The 15,888-nt window shown below is 47.4% G+C and overlaps 1 protein-coding gene across 1 annotated transcript in view; it reads left to right on the top strand.

Moving 5' to 3' along the window:
- LOC142921850 (uncharacterized) overlaps window positions 1-15,529 on the top strand; it is a 57,399-nt gene extending 41,870 nt beyond the window's left edge. Inside the window, exons 2-3 of the mRNA XM_076063184.1 lie at window positions 10,117-11,283; window positions 15,524-15,529. Of these exons, the coding sequence (XP_075919299.1) occupies window positions 10,117-11,283; window positions 15,524-15,529 (1,173 nt within the window). The remainder of the gene's footprint in view (window positions 1-10,116; window positions 11,284-15,523) is intronic.
- Window positions 15,530-15,888: the final 359 nt, after the last annotated feature.

Raw genomic sequence — 15,888 nt, 5'->3', positions numbered from 1 at the left:
TTAAGTATTGTGAGTGTACTGACAGTCTATAATGTAGACTGTAGCCTGGTTATTAAGTATGGTGAGTGTACTGACAGTCTATAATGTAGACTGTAGTAATGGTTATTAAGTATTGTGAGTGTACTGACAGTCTATAATGTAGACTGTAGCCTGGTTATTAAGTATGGTGAGTGTACTGACAGTCTATAATGTAGACTGTAGTAATGGTTATTAAGCTGAGTGAGTGTACTGACAGTTTATAATGTAGACTGTAGTAATGGTTATTAAGTATGGTGAGTGTACTGAGAGTCTATAATGTAGACTGTAGCCTGGTTATTAAGTATGGTGAGTGTAATGACAGTCTATAATGTAAACTGTAGCCTGGTTATTAAGTATGGTGAGTGTACTGACAGTCTATAATGTAGACTGTATTAATGGTTATTAAGTATGGTGAGTGTACTGACAGTCTATAATGTAGACTGTAGTAATGGTTAAGTATAGTGAGTGAGTTTACTGACAGTCTATAATGTAGACTGTAGTAATGGTTATTAAGTACGGTGAGTGTACTGACAGTCTATAATGTAGACTGTAGTAATGGTTATTAAGTATGGTGAGTGTACTGACAGTCTATAATGTAGACTGTAGTAATGGTTAAGTATGGTGAGTGTACTGACAGTCTATAATGTAGACTGTAGTAATGGTTATTAACCTGAGTGAGTTTACTGACAGTCTATAATGTAGACTGTAGTAATGGTTATTAAGTACGGTGAGTGTACTGACAGTCTATAATGTAGACTGTAGTAATGGTTATTAAGTATGGTGAGTGTACTGACAGTCTATAATGTAGACTGTAGTAATGGTTATTAAGCTGAGTGAGTGTACTGACAGTCTATAATGTAGACTGTAGCCTGGTTATTAAGCTGAGTGTACTGACAGTCTATAATGTAGACTCTAGTAATGGTTATTTATTATGGTGAGTGTACTGACAGTCTATAATGTAGACTGTAGTAATGGTTATTAAGTATGGTGAGTTTACTGACAGTCTATAATGTAGACTGTAGTAATGGTTATTAACCTGAGTGAGTGTACTGACAGTCTATAATGTAGACTGTAGCCTTGTTCTTAACCTTGGTGAGTGTACTGACAGTCTATAATGTAGACTAGTAATGGTTATTAACCTGAGTGAGTGTACTGACAGTCTATAATGTAGACTGTAGTAATGGTTATTAAGATGAGTGAGTGTACTGACAGTCTATAATGTAGACTGTAGCCTGGTTATTTAGCTGGGTGAGTGTACTGACAGTCTATAATGTAGACTGTAGCCTGGTTATTAAGTATGGTGAGTGTACTGACAGTCTATAATGTAGACTGTAGTAATGGTTATTAAGTATGGTGAGTGTACTGACAGTCTAGAATGTAGACTGTAGCCTGGTTATTCAGCTGGGTGAGTGTACTGACAGTCTATAATGTAGACTGTAGTAATGGTTATTAAGTATGGTGAGTGTACTGACAGTCTATAATGTAGACGGTAGCCTGGTTATTAAGTATGGTGAGTGTACTGACAGTCTATAATGTAGACTGTAGTAATGGTTATTAAGCTGAGTGAGTGTACTGACAGTCTATAATGTAGACTGTAGCCTGGTTATTAAGCTGAGTGTACTGACAGTCTATAATGTAGACTGTAGCCTGGTTATTAAGTATGGTGAGTGTACTGACAGTCTATAATGTAGACTGTAGTAATGGTTATTAAGTATGGTGAGTGTACTGACAGTCTAGAATGTAGACTGTAGCCTGGTTATTCAGCTGGGTGAGTGTACTGACAGTCTATAATGTAGACTGTAGTAATGGTTATTAAGTATGGTGAGTGTACTGACAGTCTATAATGTAGACGGTAGCCTGGTTATTAAGTATGGTGAGTGTACTGACAGTCTATAATGTAGACTGTAGTAATGGTTATTAAGCTGAGTGAGTGTACTGACAGTCTATAATGTAGACTGTAGCCTGGTTATTAAGCTGAGTGTACTGACAGTCTATAATGTAGACGGTAGCCTGGTTATTAAGTATGGTGAGTGTACTGACAGTCTATAATGTAGACTGTAGTAATGGTTATTAAGCTGAGTGAGTGTACTGACAGTCTATAATGTAGACTGTAGCCTGGTTATTAAGCTGAGTGTACTGACAGTCTATAATGTAGACTGTAGTAATGGTTATTTATTATGGTGAGTGTACTGACAGTCTATAATGTAGACTGTAGTAATGGTTATTAAGTATGGTGAGTTTACTGACAGTCTATATTGTAGACTGTAGTAATGGTTATTAAGTATTGTGAGTGTACTGACAGTCTATAATGTAGACTGTAGCCTGGTTATTAAGTATGGTGAGTGTACTGACAGTCTATAATGTAGACTGTAGTAATGGTTATTAAGCTGAGTGAGTGTACTGACAGTTTATAATGTAGACTGTAGTAATGGTTATTAAGTATGGTGAGTGTAATGACAGTCTATAATGTAGACTGTAGCCTGGTTATTAAGTATGGTGAGTGTAATGACAGTCTATAATGTAAACTGTAGCCTGGTTATTAAGTATGGTGAGTGTACTGACAGTCTATAATGTAGACTGTAGTAATGGTTATTAAGTATGGTGAGTGTACTGACAGTCTATAATGTAGACTGTAGTAATGGTTATTAAGTATGGTGAGTGTACTTACAGTCTATAATGTAGACTGTAGTAATGGTTAAGTATGGTGAGTGTACTGACAGTCTATAATGTAGACTGTAGTAATGGTTATTAACCTGAGTGAGTTTACTGACAGTCTATAATGTAGACTGTAGTAATGGTTATTAAGTATGGTGAGTGTACTGACAGTCTATAATGTAGACTGTAGTAATGGTTATTAAGTATGGTGAGTGTACTGACAGTCTATAATGTAGACTGTAGTAATGGTTATTAAGTATGGTGAGTGTACTGACAGTCTATAATGTAGACTGTAGTAATGGTTATTAAGTATGGTGAGTGTACTGAGAGTCTATAATGTAGACTGTAGCCTGGTTATTAAGTATGGTGAGTGTAATGACAGTCTATAATGTAAACTGTAGCCTGGTTATTAAGTATGGTGAGTGTACTGACAGTCTATAATGTAGACTGTAGTAATGGTTATTAAGTATGGTGAGTGTACTGACAGTCTATAATGTAGACTGTAGTAATGGTTAAGTATGGTGAGTGAGTTTACTGACAGTCTATAATGTAGACTGTAGTAATGGTTATTAAGTATGGTGAGTGTACTGACAGTCTATAATGTAGACTGTAGTAATGGTTATTAAGTATGGTGAGTGTACTTACAGTCTATAATGTAGACTGTAGTAATGGTTAAGTATGGTGAGTGTACTGACAGTCTATAATGTAGACTGTAGTAATGGTTATTAACCTGAGTGAGTTTACTGACAGTCTATAATGTAGACTGTAGTAATGGTTATTAAGTATGGTGAGTGTACTGACAGTCTATAATGTAGACTGTAGTAATGGTTATTAAGTATGGTGAGTGTACTGACAGTCTATAATGTAGACTGTAGTAATGGTTATTAAGTATGGTGAGTGTACTGACAGTCTATAATGTAGACTGTAGTAATGGTTATTCAGCTGGGTGAGTGTACTGACAGTCTATAATGTAGACTGTAGTAATGGTTATTAAGTATGGTGAGTGTACTGACAGTCTATAATGTAGACTGTAGTAATGGTTATTAAGTATGGTGAGTGTACTGACAGTCTAGAATGTAGACTGTAGCCTGGTTATTCAGCTGGGTGAGTGTACTGACAGTCTATAATGTAGACTGTAGTAATGGTTATTAAGTATGGTGAGTGTACTGACAGTCTATAATGTAGACGGTAGCCTGGTTATTAAGTATGGTGAGTGTACTGACAGTCTATAATGTAGACTGTAGTAATGGTTATTAAGCTGAGTGAGTGTACTGACAGTCTATAATGTAGACTGTAGCCTGGTTATTAAGCTGAGTGTACTGACAGTCTATAATGTAGACGGTAGCCTGGTTATTAAGTATGGTGAGTGTACTGACAGTCTATAATGTAGACTGTAGTAATGGTTATTAAGCTGAGTGAGTGTACTGACAGTCTATAATGTAGACTGTAGCCTGGTTATTAAGCTGAGTGTACTGACAGTCTATAATGTAGACTGTAGTAATGGTTATTTATTATGGTGAGTGTACTGACAGTCTATAATGTAGACTGTAGTAATGGTTATTAAGTATGGTGAGTGTACTGACAGTCTATAATGTAGACTGTAGTAATGGTTATTAAGTATGGTGAGTGTACTGACAGTCTATAATGTAGACTGTAGTAATGGTTATTAAGTATGGTGAGTGTACTGACAGTCTATAATGTAGACTGTAGTAATGGTTATTAAGTATGGTGAGTGTACTGAGAGTCTATAATGTAGACTGTAGCCTGGTTATTAAGTATGGTGAGTGTAATGACAGTCTATAATGTAAACTGTAGCCTGGTTATTAAGTATGGTGAGTGTACTGACAGTCTATAATGTAGACTGTAGTAATGGTTATTAAGTATGGTGAGTGTACTGACAGTCTATAATGTAGACTGTAGTAATGGTTAAGTATGGTGAGTGAGTTTACTGACAGTCTATAATGTAGACTGTAGTAATGGTTATTAAGTATGGTGAGTGTACTGACAGTCTATAATGTAGACTGTAGTAATGGTTATTAAGTATGGTGAGTGTACTTACAGTCTATAATGTAGACTGTAGTAATGGTTAAGTATGGTGAGTGTACTGACAGTCTATAATGTAGACTGTAGTAATGGTTATTAACCTGAGTGAGTTTACTGACAGTCTATAATGTAGACTGTAGTAATGGTTATTAAGTATGGTGAGTGTACTGACAGTCTATAATGTAGACTGTAGTAATGGTTATTAAGTATGGTGAGTGTACTGACAGTCTATAATGTAGACTGTAGTAATGGTTATTAAGTATGGTGAGTGTACTGACAGTCTATAATGTAGACTGTAGTAATGGTTATTCAGCTGGGTGAGTGTACTGACAGTCTATAATGTAGACTGTAGTAATGGTTATTAAGTATGGTGAGTGTACTGACAGTCTATAATGTAGACTGTAGTAATGGTTATTAAGTATGGTGAGTGTACTGACAGTCTAGAATGTAGACTGTAGCCTGGTTATTCAGCTGGGTGAGTGTACTGACAGTCTATAATGTAGACTGTAGTAATGGTTATTAAGTATGGTGAGTGTACTGACAGTCTATAATGTAGACGGTATCCTGGTTATTAAGTATGGTGAGTTTACTTACAGTCTATAATGTAGACTGTAGTAATGGTTATTAACCTGAGTGAGTGTACTGACAGTCTATAATGTAGACTGTAGCCTGGTTATTCAGCTGGGTGAGTGTACTGACAGTCTATAATGTAGACTGTAGCCTGGTTATTAAGAATGGTGAGTGTACTGACAGTCTATAATGTAGACTGTAGTAATAGTTATTAAGTATGGTGAGTGTACTGACAGTCTACAATGTAGACGGTATCCTCGTTATTAAGTATGGTGAGTTTACTTACAGTCTATAATGTAGACTGTAGTAATGGTTATTAACCTGAGTGAGTGTACTGACAGTCTATAATGTAGACTGTAGCCTGGTTATTCAGCTGGGTGAGTGTACTGACAGTCTATAATGTAGACTGTAGCCTGGTTATTAAGAATGGTGAGTGTACTGACAGTCTATAATGTAGACTGTAGTAATAGTTATTAAGTATGGTGAGTGTACTGACAGTCTACAATGTAGACTGTAGTAATGGTTATTAAGTATGGTGAGTGTACTGACAGTCTAGAATGTAGACTGTAGCCTGGTTATTCAGCTGGGTGAGTGTACTGACAGTCTATAATGTAGACTGTAGTAATGGTTATTAAGCTGAGTGAGTGTACTGACAGTCTATAATGTAGACTGTAGCCTGGTTATTAAGTATGGTGAGTGTACTGACAGTCTATAATGTAGACTGTAGTAATGGTTATTAAGCTGAATGAGTGTACTGACAGTCTATAATGTAGACTGTAGTAATGGTTATTAAGTATGGTGAGTGTACTGACAGTCTAGAATGTAGACTGTAGCCTGGTTATTCAGCTGGGTGAGTGTACTGACAGTCTATAATGTAGACTGTAGTAATGGTTATTAAGTATGGTGAGTGTACTGACAGTCTATAATGTAGACTGTAGTAATGGTTATTAAGTATGGTGAGTGTACTGACAGTCTAGAATGTAGACTGTAGCCTGGTTATTCAGCTGGGTGAGTGTACTGACAGTCTATAATGTAGACTGTAGTAATGGTTATTAAGTATGGTGAGTGTACTGACAGTCTATAATGTAGACGGTATCCTGGTTATTAAGTATGGTGAGTTTACTTACAGTCTATAATGTAGACTGTAGTAATGGTTATTAACCTGAGTGAGTGTACTGACAGTCTATAATGTAGACTGTAGCCTGGTTATTCAGCTGGGTGAGTGTACTGACAGTCTATAATGTAGACTGTAGCCTGGTTATTAAGAATGGTGAGTGTACTGACAGTCTATAATGTAGACTGTAGTAATAGTTATTAAGTATGGTGAGTGTACTGACAGTCTACAATGTAGACGGTATCCTGGTTATTAAGTATGGTGAGTTTACTTACAGTCTATAATGTAGACTGTAGTAATGGTTATTAACCTGAGTGAGTGTACTGACAGTCTATAATGTAGACTGTAGCCTGGTTATTCAGCTGGGTGAGTGTACTGACAGTCTATAATGTAGACTGTAGCCTGGTTATTAAGAATGGTGAGTGTACTGACAGTCTATAATGTAGACTGTAGTAATAGTTATTAAGTATGGTGAGTGTACTGACAGTCTACAATGTAGACTGTAGTAATGGTTATTAAGTATGGTGAGTGTACTGACAGTCTAGAATGTAGACTGTAGCCTGGTTATTCAGCTGGGTGAGTGTACTGACAGTCTATAATGTAGACTGTAGTAATGGTTATTAAGTATGGTGAGTGTACTGACAGTCTATAATGTAGACTGTAGCCTGGTTATTAAGTATGGTGAGTGTACTGACAGTCTATAATGTAGACTGTAGCCTGGTTATTAAGTATGGTGAGTGTACTGACAGCCTATAATGTAGACTGTAGTAATGGTTATTAAGCTGAATGAGTGTACTGACAGTCTATAATGTAGACTGTTGTAATGGTTATTAAGTATGGTGAGTGTACTGGCAGTCTATAATGTAGACTGTAGTAATGGTTATTTTGTATGGTGAGTGTACTGACAGTCTATAATGTAGACTGTAGTAATGGTTATTAAGTATGGTGAGTGTACTGATAGTCTTTAATGTGTACTGTGTACTGATAGTCTTTAATGTCACAAGCGACCTGCCCATCACAAATGAAAGCTCAACACAAAGTGACTTCATCGTGTGGAAATGTATTGCAGTTAAATATTTTAAATGCGTGATGTTAATTCTAAATCTGGAGGGGGGGAAACCGGAGGAACCAGAAACAAATCCACGTGACCACGAGGCGAGAGACACTCACACTCCAAATATACTACCAGCAGCTCCACTGTCAACAACAACAACCGCAGTTCGCCACCAAGTGGCGGTGACGTCACCACGATGCTTGTGCCAGGCCATGTGCACCTTGAGGCCACGTGAAATGTCGAACGCCCGCTGGCAGGAGGTCACGGGGCAGACCCAGGTGCCACGGGTCGACTGACTGAGACGACTGGCTGATGCACCACCTGTGCCCCCTACTGTGCCAACTTGCTGTCGTCAACGGATGGCACCTCAGCCAGCCAATCACAGTGGGTGACTTCCTCCAATATTTGAGGCACCGCAACCTCAGCAGGGTCATCCCCACTTTGTCCCACGTTTTCCTGGCTGAGGGATTTCCCCTTTACTAGGACCTCAGGAATGCTCAGAAAATCTGCAAACCTGTTCCTCGGGGTCGGATATTGGATCACCGTTCTTTCCCCTAATGACGGTAATAGGTGTGGCGCTGCAGGTTACTTTTTTGATGGAGTTAAATAGAGATTTGTGATCGCGGGCCACTGAGGCAGACTCCATCTCCTCAGCAACCCGCGACCACCACCCATCCTTGCAGCGCCTCACGGCTCCCCGAACCTCCGAGCGAAGGCTGCGGTAAGCCTCCTCATTCTCCGACGTGGGACGCTGTAGCCAATGAGAGTGGGCCTGTCGATTTTTCTCAGCCAGCTTGAACACCTCCTCTTGTCAGCCAGGGTCTCTGGGGAGGTCTGGACCGTGTACCCAAAGCAGCCATTGCAACTACATGAGCGACAGTCCTAAACCTCGCCCATTTCCCCTCGACATCAAGAGGAGTGGGAGACGATGCCAATCCCAGCCGCAAGCGATGATGAAATTCTCGTTTGTAACTTTCATCAGCTAGCTGAGACCATGCCACTATGGGTTTGAATGGGGTCCTGGGTGTACACCCACCACCGGAGTGGAAGAATTGCAGGTGCATCTTACAGATGACAAGTCGATGGTCAGTGGGCAGATCAGCTCCGCGGTCGGTCCTGGTGTCAAGGACATGGGCTCGCATTCGCTGTTCAGTCACTATGTAGTCCAGCAGATGTTCTTGCTTGGACCCGGCATGCATCCATGATGTGGTGTGGATGCTCCGATGCCGGAACAGTGTGTTGGTAATTACAAGCCCATGGGCTGCACAAAAATTTAGCAGCCTCCTGCCGTTGTTATTGAGCTGATCTGCCCGATGCCTTCCAATTACTCCAGACCAGGTGCCAGCATCATGACTAACTTGGGCATTGAAGTCACCCAACAAGATGACTATCCCGAGGGGCCACTTTAGCCAGCACCTGTGACAGGAGGTCATAGAAGGCATTTGACTCATTGGCCTTGCTTGCATCCCTCCACGGATGTTCGTCTTTGGTGGGGGCATAAGTTACCATGACCACCACTCCTCGCCTGTGGTTGATGGGAAGGCGAGCCCAAAGTAGCCTGGAGCTTACAGCTTCCCACACCTCATCACCACGCTCCCACAGCCCTTCATTCTTTTATTCAGAAAAAGAGCCACACCCTGTTGTTTGGCAGTCTCCTGCCCCGTATAGAGGACTGTCCACCCCTCATGGTGGCAGGAGCCAGAGCCGGTCCACAGGACCTCCTTATTACCACAGAGATCCAGGCGGTACCGGTCCAGCTCTTGACAGAGGAGTGGCAGCCTCTCCTCCGCAGTGAGCATTCGAACATTCCACGTGGCCACACGTAGTGTTTTTTTTGTTGTTTTTGGAGGAGCCCCGAGAGGAAGGATTCAGTCTCCTGGCTCCGCCAAATGGGGTTTGGTCAGGAGACGTCATAGACGCCTGTCCCCCCGGGGCCTCCGGCACAAGCTTATTTATAAAATGTTGTGGTCGTGGTTTAGTGGTAATTAATTGGAGGTGGAGGGGTTTCCAGCCCTTCACACCTGTCCAGAGCTCCCACTTAGCCACTGTGGTGGTTACAAACGCCATGAGGGGAAAGGCCAATCCGAATTGGCCCTCCCCCCCGGCACTGCCCACGGCAGCATTGCCCGTCCGGCACCACAAGGAGGTAGGGGGTTGTTTTGCCGGACACCACCACCATTACCACCACTACTACCACCAACACTACCACCACCATTACACCAACACTACTACCACCACCACTAGCACCACCACCACTTCCACCACTTCCACCATTACCACCACTACTACCATACACTACCATCACTACCACCACCACCATTACCACCACTACTACCAGCAACACTACCACCACCATTACACCACCACTACTACCACCACCACTAGCACCATCACCACCACCACTTCTACCGCCACTTCCACCATTACCACCACCACCACCACTACTACCATACACTACCATCACTACCACCAATACCACCACCACCACTACTACCGTACACTACAATCACTACCATCACCACCACCATTACCAACATCACTACAATCACTGACCACCACCACTACCACCAATACCACCACCACTACCAGGACGTTTGCGTGCTGAATGCTGGAATCTGATCCCGCGTCTCCTCCCTCTCCTCCGGCCCTCCCCCCTCACCAGTGGCCTCCCAGACGGCCTCCCCCGGCCCGGGCCCCGGCCCCGGCCACGGCCACGGCCGCCCCCTCCGTGAGGGCTCGCTCCTCCTGGCCCATCCGGGTGCCCAAGCGCTCCGCGGACGACGCCGGAGGAGGAGGAGCCGAGTCCCACGCGGCGCCCTTCAAGGTCGCTCGCCCGCTCCACGATGACGACGCCAGGGGGCCGGGGCCCGCGCCGGGGCCTCCCCGCCGCGACCGTCATCTTCGTCGCCCCGTGACGTTCCGGGCTCTCGAGGGGGGGCGCCGCTGCCGGGAGACTCCGGCGGCGGCGGCGGCGGCGCCCCCCCAGGAGAGCTCCCGCGGCGGCAGCGGCGGCAGCGGCGGCGCCCGGACGACGCCGACGCCGGGAATCGGCCCGAGGGTCGCCCCGGAGCGTGGAGACGGCGGCGGAGAGTCGGGGCCGGCGCTCGGCGCTGACGAGGCGGCGGGCAAGGAGGAGGCGGAGGAGGCGGAGAGACGCAGGGAGGCCGCGGTTGGACCGCGTGCGGCGCGGAAGAGACACTTCGACTTTTGGTGGCAGGGCGTGGGCAGGAGGGGGAGCAGCAGGAGGGGCGGAGGAGGAGGAGCGAGAGGAGGAGGGGAAGAGGAGGCCGAGGCGGCGGCGGAGGAAGAGGAGGAGGAGGTTTTGGCCGGGCGGTCACCGCTAAGCAAGCGGCGGGAGGCAGCGGCGGCGGCGGATTGCCCGGCGGGACCGAATCCCAATCCCTGCCCGGGCTCCTCTACCTGCCACGCTCCTCCGCCTCCTCCGCCTCCTCCGTCTCCTCCGACGCCGCCGGCTCCTCCTCCGACGCTGCTGGCGCCGGCGGTCGCGGGCAAGCGGCGCTCGGCCCCGCGTGGGGCGACGTTCCACTTCTCCTCGCTGATGCCGCGGCCGCTGGCTGAGCCGCCGCCACCCACCGAGAGGCGCCGGGGTCGCGCCCTGGAGAAGCAGCGGCAGCGACGGAAACAAATTCAGCAACAATACCGGCAGCAGAGAGCGTCGTCATCGTCGTCCAACTGTTGGTCGTTCTCGGACGCATCGTCGTCGTCGTCGTCGTCTTCAACGCCGGAGGAGGTGGTGGAGGGTGACGAGGTGAAGGAGCGGAGGGACGACGAGGAGGAGGAGGGGGAGGTGGTGGTGGAGGGTGACGAGGTGAAGGAGCGGAGGGACGACGAGGAGGAGGAGGGGGAGGTAGTGGTGGAGGGTGACGAGGTGAAGGAGCAGAGGAACGAGGAGGAGGAGGAGGAGGTGGTGGAGTCTACGGGGGGCGTCCGCAGGCTGCTGCTGAAATTTTACGCCAGCCGCCTGCAGCCGAGTGTCGACATAGCACGAGACGATGAGGAGGTGGCGGACGAGGAGAAGGAGGAGGAGGAGGAAGAAGAAGAAGAGGACGAGGAGGAGGAGGAGGGGACTACGGAGATCACGCAGTGCAGCCGATGATGGCGACTGCAAGTCGGGCGACGAGGAGGAGGTGGAGGAGGAGGAGAGGGTGGCGAGTCTCAAGAGGGTGGAGGAGTGCCGGATTCTCAAGCAGATAGACGACATCATGGCTGAGATACACCAGCTGGAGGGGAGATGCAGGGTGAGGAGGAGCAGATGAGGTGTAGGGTGGTGAGGAGGGGCTGGGTGGTGAGGTGTAGGGTGGTGAGGAGGGGCTGGGTGGTGAGGTGTAGGGTGGTGAGGAGGGGCTGGGTGGTGAGGTGTAGGGTGGTGAGGAGGAGGGTGAGGAGACTCCAGGCCAGCGGGTGAGGGCGTTGGGAGTGGTTCACTCGCTCGCTCGGACACAGTCAGTCAGTTACTCACTCAGACACTCACTCAGTCACTCAGTTACTCACTCAGACACTCATTCAGTCACTCGCTCAGTCACTCACTCAGACACTCAGTCACTCATTCAGACACTCACTCAGACACTCAGACACTCAGTCACTCAGACACGTACTCAGACACTCAGTCACTCACTCAGACAGTCACTCAGTCACTCACTCATACACTCAGTCACTCAGACACACACTGACACACACACACTGACACACACACTGACAACAACAACAACAACCGCCATTCGCCACTAAGTGGCGGTGACGTCACCACGACGCTTGTGCCAGGCTATGTGCACCCTGAGGCCACGTGAAGTGTCGAATGCCCGCTGGCAGGAGGTCATGGGGCAGACCCAGGTGCCACGGGTCGACTGACTGAGATGACTGGCTGATGCACCACCTGTGCCCCCTACTGTGCCAACCTGCTGTGCTTTAGCCACCCGGCGCTCCGCTCGTTTTTCTGAGCGTCGCTCCTCCGCCCTCCGTTGTTGTTGGAGGGCGACTGCCTCCAACTGCCCAGTAGCATCCTTCACGAGCCTCCTCCACAGAGGCCGATCTTGACACCGCTGGTACCAGTCATCGGCAAGTCCACTCAGCTCCACGTCCTCCTGTACCACATCACTCCATCTCTTCTCTAGCCCGTGCCGCGCCCGCCTAGCCCCCTCAATCCGGCCGAACAAAAGCTGTTTCGGCATGCGGTGGCTGGGCATGCGCGCTACATGACCCAGCCATCGCAGCCTTGCCCGCCGGAGGAGCTCACTGATGGGACCTTGCCCAGATCTTTCACACAATCCAGTCTGCTTAAACCCAGGATGGATCGTAGGCAGGCCAGACTAAATGTTTCTAACCGGCGAAGATGTTCCATTAGGGGGGTCCACGTTTCGCAAGCGTAGAGAAGGGAGGGAATGACCATGGCCAAGAAGACCTGAACCTTAGTGCGGAGCGACAGACCAGGTAGCTTCCACACAGCGTTACGCAACCGATGAAAAGATATTGCCGCTCGACTGATTCGGAGTGAGACCTCTGCTGTTAAACTGGAGCCAGTCATAAGCACACTGCCCAGATATGGGAAACTCTCCACTCTCTCCACAACTGCCCCATCAACGATTGGGAGTTGTGGGGGTGGAGTGTCCGATGGTACAAAATACCCAGGCAGGTGCTTAGTTTTGGTGGGGCTGATGGTAAGGCCCCACTTCTTAGTGGCACGCTCCAGTCTCAGCAGCAGCGTCTCCAACTCCTCCTCTGACTGAGCAGCTATTACCAAATCATCAGCATACATAACGTGGTTGAGCAATAGGGAGCCATCCCTTGACCGCACCCGGGCATTGATCAGCCTCCCATTATATCTGTACCATATGGAGATTCCCCCGGTACAGCTATTGAAGGCTTCACGAACTACGTGGTCAAAATAGATGTTAAATAATATGGGAGCCAGAGGACATCTCTGTCGCACCCCAAGGTGTACAGGGAATGGCTCTGACTCCCGGCCACGTAGTTTTACCCGGGCCCGCTCACCATCATGAAGGTCCTTAATGATCGTGAGCAGAGGGTCAGGTACTCCAAAAGCACGAAGAACAACCCAGAGCCCAGGCCTACTGATGGTATCATAGGCCTTGACCAGGTCAATAAAGCAGAGAGTTAATCACACACTGACACACACACTGACACACACACACTCAGACAACAACAACAACCGCCATTCGCCACTAAGTGGCGGTGACGTCACCACGACGCTTGTGCCAGGCTATGTGCACCCTGAGGCCACGTGAAGTGTCGAACGCCCGCTGGCAGGAGGTCACGGGGCAGACCCAGGTGCCACGGGTCGACTGACTGAGATGACTGGCTGATGCACCACCTGTGCCCCCTACTGTGCCAACCTGCTGTGCTTTAGCCACCCGGCGCTCCGCTCGCTGTTGTGAGCGTCGCTCCTCCGCCCTCCGTTGTTGTTGGAGGGCGACTGCCTCCAACTGCCCAGTAGCATCCTTCACGAGCCTCCTCCACAGAGGCCGATCTTGACACCGCTGGTACCAGTCATCGGCAAGTCCACTCAGCTCCACGTCCTCCTGTACCACATCACTCCATCTCTTCTCTAGCCCGTGCCGCGCCCGCTTAGCCCCCTCAATCCGGCCAAACAAAAGCTGTTTCGGCAAGCGGTGGCTGGGCATGCGGGCTACATGACCCAGCCACTCAGACACACACTGACACACACACTGACACACACACCATGATACACACACTGACTGGAGGAGGTGGAGCGTGGTCAACACATCTACGCCTGAAACATTTTAGAAAGAAGCGGAGAATACGGAACAACCCACCTGTTGTCCATTTCGATTTCCGCGTTGCCTCTAATCTTCAGTCTTGCTGTGTATCCACCGTCTGCTGGAGCTCACCTTCTATAGCGAGGATATCCATCATCTCCAGTTTGTGTGTCTTTAATAAATTGTCTCGGATATTTCTTGCTGCTCTCTATATCCTTCATACATGCTGCTACATTGACATTAAGGTTTCTGCATGGCCCATGAATCATATTTGCGGTCACTACTGCAAACAGATTTTGGGTCTTCCTCTGGATTTGGAAACTCGGCAGATATAACATCGATTTGGATTGGATGATTTTTTTCTTTCAGCCGGATTAAAATATGAGCGTGGGGAAGTCATCTACATCATTAGACCTCCTTTGCCAGTACCAAAATATAATAATAGGGGTTTTTCCCCTTTTTTCTGGCAACAAAACTGAAACCTTTTTACAAGGATTCATGTCTACTGCATTAACCACAATACCTGCAGTCAAAATGCAAACAAAACACACGCACTATGATAATATATGTGGCATTGTCCTTGAAACCGATTGGTCCAGACCAAGGGACGGCTTTCTTTAGAGCCTCGACCCAATTGGTGCTCGACCAGAGGACGCCAAAAGGTTTCAGTTTTGTTGCCAGAAAAAAAGGGGAAACCCCTATGATGTGGAAGTCCTCGTTTCTGCCACTCAGTTGAGTACATCCAGCATCTTGTTTCTCCAAAAAACACGACTCTCAGTGAATGCTCTCGATGAATTTGACTTGCTTTTGTCTGAACACCCTGGCTGTGAAGTCGTATCGACGGCTAGGTGTCTGGCCGAATGAAAGTTATTACTTTTTTTGTTTTATCTGAGGCCAAGTTGGATTACATGTAAAGGTAATAAATAAGTCGGGGACATCCATACGCTCGAACGTATGACATGGCACCTTGAGCATATTCGTGCATGCGTCTAGGGCTTCCTGTGAACGTAGCAGACGCCTGGATGCTACGGGGGGGGGGGGGGGGGGGGGGATGATGTAGCGCCATGTTGGGCTGTATGCGTATTACCACGGGAGCTGACCTGTAAAGCGGACATGCGTCAACAGGGGGTGGTGTACAGACCAGGTGGGACGAACAGGGCCCCCAGACCCCAAGAGGGGAGGGGGGGGGGGGCTGAGGGATGTTCCAGGGCCCCCTAGAGAGTTCCAGAAGGCTTGGCCAGGGGCAGAGAGACCCTGGAACGGGGATAAAAGCCGGACCCCTGAACGGGTTTGGCGGTCCTTGTCCACCTGAAGCTCTGAAGAAGACTCTGAGCACTACCCTGAAGACTCTGAAGACCCTGAAGCGAAGAGCCCAGTGACCCTGGCTAGGGTCGGGTTCAGACATAACCAGTGTAGGGTTAGCGCTAGAACCAGAGTAAGGGCACCGTAGTGTGGAGGGACTGCCTCCTGAGGTTATCGGCTGTGAGGGGTCGTCACCCCTCTGTGCTGTGGTTCCCTTGTTGAATAAACGTGTTGCCTCTAGCGAACCGTCTCGCCTCGTCTTGGGCCCACTGCACGTGTAACCTGTGGTAATGAAACCTCTTGTCGCAAAAAAATAGCGGCGTGTGAAAGTGAAAGGTGTTAGCGGAGTAATAATAAATGTTGATTTAAAGCTTTCG

This window comes from Petromyzon marinus, unplaced genomic scaffold (assembly GCF_048934315.1).
Source record: "Petromyzon marinus isolate PM22_M1 ecotype Great Lakes invasive population unplaced genomic scaffold, UKy_Petmar_22M1.pri1.0 PM_G_Scaffold_9, whole genome shotgun sequence".
NCBI lineage: Eukaryota > Metazoa > Chordata > Hyperoartia > Petromyzontiformes > Petromyzontidae > Petromyzon > Petromyzon marinus.
The sequence above is the reverse complement of the archived record's forward strand: the minus strand, read 5'-3'. Positions and strand labels throughout refer to the sequence as shown.